Raw genomic sequence first — 7,746 nt, forward strand, 5'->3', positions numbered from 1 at the left:
GATGGCCATCAAAATGGTTCAATATGCCACAGCTCCCATGAAGTTCAGCTCCGTCTAGATAGAGATAAAATTCACTTCCACAGAGCAGGACCAAAATGGTACAAAATATCCACATGAGACATTCAGTGCTCCTCTGTGGCACAACCACAGGCCTTCAACATGAGGCCAATCTTTAGTATTGTGATTAGTATATAGCTGAGAACTTATTTTCCTTTGTATCTTGCTCTGTTTCTTTGCATTCAGTTGAGCAGATGAGATGGCTTAGCAACAGTAATAAAACCAGTACAATTACTGTCTAGCCGGGTTTTTGTTGTTGTTGTTGTTTTTAGCATTGTGCTGTATATTACTAATTGACTTGTTTCTTCTTGGATGGTGCTGCAATATACGTAAAATGAAACCCAGTGCTCAATGAATCTTTCTTTACTCAGCTGTCTATAACCAATCAGTGTTTTGATGTCTGGATTCTTTATACAATTTAGATGTGAATGAGTATTAAACTATGCTTCCAGTGTGTGGTATAAGTAAGAACAAGATAAAGAAGTTGTTTTGTTTTTTTTTCCCCCATGAATGAGTTTTAATACCATAGTTTTTTGTTTCGGTTTTTTTATAAAAGGAAAGAGCCCGCCTTCCTCCCTTCCCTGCCTCCCATCCAGGCTCCTGCTTTGGGCCGTTTGGTGCTTCGTCAGCTCCACGGAGCCTCAGGGACCAATGTGGACTCTCAGCTGGGGGAATATGAGGACCCTTGCATGCTCAGATTGGCAGTTCAGCATCAAACCCATCTCACTGATTGTCCCACTGTGACCTTGATTCTCCCAAAACGAAGGTTTCACTTGCTGCTTATGACCGGTCTCTCTCTTATATTTCTGCTTCCTGACCTCGTAAACATTCCAGTTGCTGGATTTCCCTTTTGTCACCTCCTGTCCTCACGGGGACCAGAGTCCTGATTCTAGCCCTGGTTTGTGCCATGATGCCCAGAAGCCCACACAGTCTAGGCTAAGCTACTACTGGGGCCACAGTGGGACTTTCTGGGGCTGAGGGCCCACCCACCACAGTACTGACCAGACTCTCTGGGTCTGAGCAACCTTGGTCTGGTCTGTCCTGGCTCTGAGCTCCAGGCTCACAAATTTCAAGTCACGTCCTCTCTCTAGAATGTTCATCTTCTATCTGGACAATGAGATAGGTGGGACTAGGTCACGAATCTGGTTGATTCTCCTGGGAAAGTTTTTACATAATGCAAGTGTTGTGCCCTTCCCCTCTCCCCCCGACCCCACCCTAGAATTTATAAACCTAAATTTCCAGGGCCCTGGGATCTGTACTTTTAAAGGTCCTCAGGTGGTTTGGGAATCACTGAATTCAAGGTCCCATCTTGTTGTGACATTCCCTGATGTCTATAAAAGTCTAGCCAGAAAGAACAAAGGGAACCAACCCAAACATAGTTGTGAATAAGGAAGCCGAGCCTTGTTGAGAGCCTGACAGGTAGACAAAGACACTAACTAGCCAGGAGTGCAAGGCGTCCCCCTTCCACACTGTCCTGGGTCCCTGAGCCAGCGAGGGGTCATGGAGCTGACTCTGTGTCTAGTTCACGCTTTCGATCTTCTCTAAGCTAAGAGGATCCTAGATAAAGATACGAAATCTTTGGGATCAGGTTACGTGCAGTCATAGTAGCACAGGTTGAGTGTCTATCATTGGCCCAGCACTGTGCTAGACTTGGTGAGAAACCGGGAGAGGGCCCGGCCCCCGCCCGTGCCTGCCCTACTGGGAAGGGGTCTTCTCTCCCTCCTCCAACTCGCACTGTGCGGTGTTAGCTGGACCCTCCTGGGGCTTTTCTTTTCCTTATTGCCCTGGATTGTGGTTGGTGGCATCCCTTTTGGTCTCCCTCGGTAGGCTGTGAGTTTCTTACGGCCAGGTTCCAAGATTGCTCCATCTGTGTCTCTCCCCTGACCCATTTCTCACCTGACCCAGGGCCTGGCACACAGTAGATCCGCAACTGCAGTTTCCAGGTTGAATGACTGAGTGATGTTTCTTGTCCCAACCTTGGTGCCATCTTGGAATGTGGGCTTGGGGCCATGGAGCAGACTGCTCGGAGGCAGCCCAGGGAGGCCCATAGAGGAAGAAGGGCCGGGCCAAGTGAGTGACTGTCTTTCCTCTTGTGCCACAGTTCACTGGCTGTTTACCACGTGTGGGGCCAGTGGGCCCCATGGCCCCACGCAGGCCCAGTGCAACAACGCCTATCGGAACACCAACCTGAGCGTGGTGGTGGGCAGCAAGGGCCCCCTGAAGGGCATCCAGACCTGGAAGGTGCCAGCCACAGACACTTACAGGTGCGTATGGGAGAGGGGGAAGCCATGGGGCATATCTGCCCTCCTGAAGAAGACCGGGGTGCTGCCTATGGATGCATGCCCCCAGGGCGCCCAAGTGGCACACCGAGGCACAGAGCCACAGACTCTGGCCCATAATAGGGTGCAAGGACCAGAGATGGGGAGATATGAGATCATGGAATGTGGCAGCAAAGGAAGATGTGTCCTAGATCCTCACGGAACCCACAGACTATCTGTGGAAATAATAGACATGCATGAGCTGACTTCAGAACATTGCTAATAATTATAATTATAATGGGTTTTCTTTGAATATTACTTGATGCTGTTTCAATGAGGCAGTGAATCTAAAAATGTTTGGGAAACAGACGTATGATGCGCGTGCAAGACGCCGTTCTTANGGGGGGATGGGGTATTTTGCACCCCTTGTTCAATCAATTCTCCCAATCCAACTGATCACAATTTGCAGGTGAAACCCTTATACTCCACTTGAGCGAAATAACTCACTTGTGTGGGGAGTATAGGATTGTCCCAAAAATACCCGCACATCAATATAAATTGAAAGGGGGTTTTTAGTCTTTTAAGCTTGTCAAGATCTCAGTCATAATGCGACCTCCAGAGCTTTTTCCAGGAAAATTTTCAAACAAATCCCGGGTGATTGGATCTGGGAGGGCTGATTTGTTTTTTAAGTGAATCTTGACTGTGACTTCATAATAATGTGAGAGCAAACTTTATTCATTTAGTTATTATTTACTAAGTAACTGACAGGTTGAGCGATCCTCTTCCAGGATAATGTTAACAAGTAAGGAAAATAAGGCAAAATTCAGTCTTGTCCAGCAACCCAAGAACCAGAAAACCCCCCAGGCCTCAGAATAGCTCCCTGCAAAAGAGCAAAAGAAGACTATTTTTTTCCCCCTCAACCAGCTTGATGACTTTGATCCCACTAACGAATCATTCAGTCTATCAACTGATCAGTTCCATCAACCATCGGGTCAGTGGAATGTCCACACTCTAAGGAGTGAGGCTAGAGGGTTTTTTTGTAACTGCAGGGCTCCCTGGATTTCAGTCATACAGGGGTGGGTGTGCGAGTATGAGCGTGTGCTGGTGTGTGTGCGGATGAGTACGTGAAGGTGTGCGCTGGCTCCTTGGGAGACACGGGTAAGAGACACAGCACCTTTCAGCAAACATCCTCTTCTACTCCCAGAACTCCTGCGACTCACTCCATACTGTACTGCTCTCGTTCTAATACAGAACTGCAGGGGGCCAACGGGGCTCCCACAGAACCACACACAGCACCCCAGCATGCATGAGTTACCCCTTCAGACCACTCAAGTGGGTTGGGGGCTGGTGTTTGGCCGACTCTCTTCTTTCTATTTTGTGTGGTTTGGGTTTTGGTTTTCATTTGCCAAAGGTTTATGAACCACCTTCTCTGTGACCAGCACTGTTTTAGGTCCTGGAGAAAAAGCAGCAAAACAAAATCTACTAAGCCCCACTCTTGTAGAGTTTACCCACTAGTCGGGGAAACAGACAACAAACAAGTGTAGAGATGACGTAGTCTCAAATACTGATATGAGGAAAATAAAGCAAGTTAAGGGGACAGAGAGGACAGCATCAGAGCATGTGTGCTAAAATGAGAGGGTTGTTCAAGGAGAAAACTTTAGGTTCCTTCAAGTGTGTGTCAGAGCAGAACCGCATAATACTATTTGTTGCTAATATTAAGATCCTACTTGTATTCCTAGGCTGGTGTGGCCTGGGGAAAGCTCCCAGGCCCTCCACAACATAGGTATAACTCTCATACGCTCTAACAGCCTTGACCGTGAAGCGTGTGGAGGCAGAACAGAGGGGTGGGTGAAGAAAGGGGAGCAGCCTGGCCTGGGCATCTGGGCTGGGGGAGTGGCCCAGAAATGCCTGGCTCTCCATCCAGGAAGGCAAGCTGACGGCCATGTCCGGTGTCTGAAGGAGCCCTGGAAACCCGGTCCCAGTCCAGACTTGCATTGCTGTTTCAGGGATAGCAGCAGGAGCCTCTGGTCAGTCATGATGTCATTACAAGTAGGTGGGAGGTCTGAATTCTAAGAGGTTCCATTCAGACTGAAGTCTGACCCAGCCAATGATGGGAGCCCAAGGAAGGGTCCAGTCCCATAACAAAAACTGTCTGACAGATGACTGCTGATGTTAGTTCAGTGGCCCTACACGTGACTACTATCACTAGTTCAATGCTTGATGATGTCAAGACGCATATCACTGTCATCTTCTTGGTCTTTTCCTCACACTTGTTCCCTCGTGGCCACTGCATCTCCGGCCACCATGCCTGCATTGCAGGCAGGAATACGGGAGAAGTGCCTCTTCCCTTCTCTCCTCCAGCTCTGGAGTCGTCTCTTTTTGGTTCATCATTTATCCTTCTTGCTCCCCGCACTTTCCTTTCTGCCCTTGACATTTGGATTTCCCCTCTTTCCTGTGTCCCTGTTCTCCAGTTCACCCTAGCTGGTCTGGGACCCAGACCCAGGAGCCAGGACATTCATTGTTTCTAGCTCTAAATGTCTTGACCCGTTGGGCTGCCTGCACCTTCATCTGCCCATCGGCCAGAAGTGTTACAGTCACACAGGCCTGGTAAGGAATTCATCCTTCATGACTTAGAACCAAACAATAAGCAAGAACTACTAAGAATGAAGCAGTGAAGGGTTGTGGCTTCCCACACTGTTGCCTCTCTCTCTCGGGAACCAGTGGACCTTACAACAGGAGGCGGCAAACCTTACTAATATAACCAATGGCTGAGCAGCAGACCAAGGCTTTCTCTCCCCGATCTGCGGACAGGAGCAGATGAGAGCAGAAATCAGTGACTCTCCAGGCCCTGAGTGTGGCAAAACTCAGATTTGAACCACCACCACTTCCCACTTCAGCTTCAAAAACAAATCCATTATGTGTAAACCCCCAGTTGGGTGAGTCCACAGCACCAGTCTCCATATCAAATACTTTATTAACACAACTCTGGCCTGAAGCCAACTTGGGGATAACCAAATTAGCCCTGAGGCTTCCCTTAACTTAATTTTGATAGCTCTGCTTTCAGGATAGTGTTTTTCCTGTGGCCTTTGTCTTCTCTGGTGTGTTACTGACTTTCCCTGGGGGAGCAGGGGGTGGCGAAGAACACAACACAGCAGCCTTCACAGGGGCCATTAAAAACTCCCAGATTGCCGGGTGTCAGAGCTGTTTAGGGTAATTCAGTCCTGAAAGCAGCTTTTATCTCCACAGCCCTGACTTGCTGCCCTGTTGATAGGGAGCTGACTCACTGGGAGGTTCCTCTCAGCAAAAGGCATGTCTGCCTCCCGGCAGAGAAGGACACGGGCCTCTGGTCTTTGTTCCCTGGGAAACCCGGCATTTTCGGGCATCCTGCCTGTCTACAGAAACTGTGTGAGAGCAAAGGAGACAAAGATGTAAAAGTGAAAGAGAGATCATGTGTGAACACAGCTAGTACAAAAGACAGGGCTGGTGTTGTAAGGATTGCTGTTATCCTAACTTCTCTTNCCATCATAGACCTAACTACGTAGTGCATGTCAGCCACAAGGTAACATTTTTTTCAAATATTTTTTATCCCAGTTGGCTGAATTCACAGATGTGGAACCCATTGATACAGAGGTCCTGCTGTATTTCTGACCTTCACATCATCCATGGCCCTAAATGAGGCTGTGGGCTTGGATGTTAACGTCTATCGGTCACATTACTTAATATTCAAAGAAGCAAATGTTTAACGATTTGCTTTTTAGACTGCATCAAAAAGCCCCCAAGCCAGGATGTCCATGTTGAGAAGTCAGGTGGCCTTTTTCTGGAAGACATTTTCCCCATACTAACTAATTTTCATTTAGTAAGTGCAGTGCATCTAGTGAAATAAACACAGGACACAGTAGAGGACGTGAGAAAAAGGCTCTTGGAGGCAGAAAGGCTGGGAGCCTTCCTTATGGAATCCGTCTACTCCTGGAAGAGTGTGGGTGCTCAGCTCGTGCTGCCTGGCTGCTGCCTGAGGCCTGGTACTGTTATTGCTCCAGTGGACTTCTCTATCTACTGGTTAAAGAGGAGACAGAATGGGGACTAATGCTGCCTAAGCACCTGCTGGATGCCGAGGTGGGGCCATTATTGCCTGGAACTTCCTCAGGGATGCATACAGGTGAAAGCACCCCCCACTCCTAACTGATCATTTGTCCTGGAGCCATCTCCCACCCACTAGTGCTTTGCCCACCACTAAAAAGGAAGAGGCCCAAAAAGAGGGAGGAAGACGAGGCTGGGGAGAAGATAGCAGGTATGGGGGTGGTGTATGGAAGGGAGGACCGGGGGGCAACGCCCAAATCCCTATTGCCCCCAACCTCTGCTTTCCTGCCCTGGGCTTCCTCTTCCCCTGGATTTGCCACTTCCTCTGTCAAAACAGTATAGGGGATGCAGTCACTCCCTCCAAGTATATATGTCCTGGTGTCCAGACCTGCTTTGCAAATCTCCGTGGACCATATTAAGTACTGATAAGGACACTGGGCCTGACAATCAGTACACAAAGGTGATGCAGTCCCTGCCCGAGAGGGACCCCAGCCCACAGGGGTGGTGGACGTAGGAACACAGCATTTCAGTGTGATGTACAAGGTACCACAGTACAAGTTTGCACAAGGCACGGCTGTCAGAGGCCGAGGTAAATGTCTGAGTTCATGTGGGGCTTCCACAAGGAGACAGAAGCCTGAGTTCAGTCTTAAAAGGTGATAGAGTTGTCTACAAAGAAGAGGGGAGGGCCTTCATGGTAGAAGGAGTGCCTGGGGCCAGGCCAGGCCAGCGGACCAGAGGCAGCACCTGGCCCTGGGGCCGGAGCCTCACCTCCCAAATGCCTTTAGCTCCCTCTGGTGACAGGATGGGGTGGCAGTGAGAGAAACAAGCCTGGAGGCATGGACAGCAGATGGAGGGCTGACTGGGTCACCTAGGCAAGAGTCAGAAAGGGCTCTACCAGGACAGGGGAACTGCGGATGGAGAGAGGGCACAGGGCCCTTGGGAGGCAGAATCAGCATGATTGGGGATTAGGGGAGGAGGCAGTGCCCAGGATGATAGCCATGCTTGGTGGGGCTGAGGGAGCCGGGACAATAAGTGACAGCTCCGTCTCATGGAGCTTGATTGAGAAGGACAGGTAAGGACTAGGCTGATGGTGAGAAGAGCACCTGATTAAGGGAGATTTCTGGGTCATGGTTCTGAGTGATGACGTCTGGAGTGTGCCCATGGGGGTAGGTGGCAGAAGTGGGTCACAAAATGAGCATTGATAATGGGGTATGTGCTGGGGTGGACAAGATCCTCAGCCTCACCATGAAATGGAGACAGATGCTGACACAGCCCAGCTCCGAGGACTGCTGGGGACCTAGCGTGATTCTGTGCATGGCGACATCCCCACGCAGAGGCTGTCCACAGTCAGCAG

At 49.6% G+C, this 7,746-nt stretch overlaps 1 protein-coding gene across 1 annotated transcript in view; it reads left to right on the forward strand.

Moving 5' to 3' along the window:
* Positions 1-7,746, forward strand: part of ALK (ALK receptor tyrosine kinase) — an 81,648-nt gene that overhangs the window by 33,821 nt on the left and 40,081 nt on the right. Inside the window, exon 5 of the mRNA XM_019658122.1 lies at positions 2,159-2,298. Coding sequence (XP_019513667.1) covers positions 2,159-2,298 — 140 coding nt within the window. The remainder of the gene's footprint in view (positions 1-2,158; positions 2,299-7,746) is intronic.

This window comes from Hipposideros armiger, unplaced genomic scaffold (assembly GCF_001890085.2).
Source record: "Hipposideros armiger isolate ML-2016 unplaced genomic scaffold, ASM189008v1 scaffold_0, whole genome shotgun sequence".
In the NCBI taxonomy this organism is placed as follows: domain Eukaryota; kingdom Metazoa; phylum Chordata; class Mammalia; order Chiroptera; family Hipposideridae; genus Hipposideros; species Hipposideros armiger.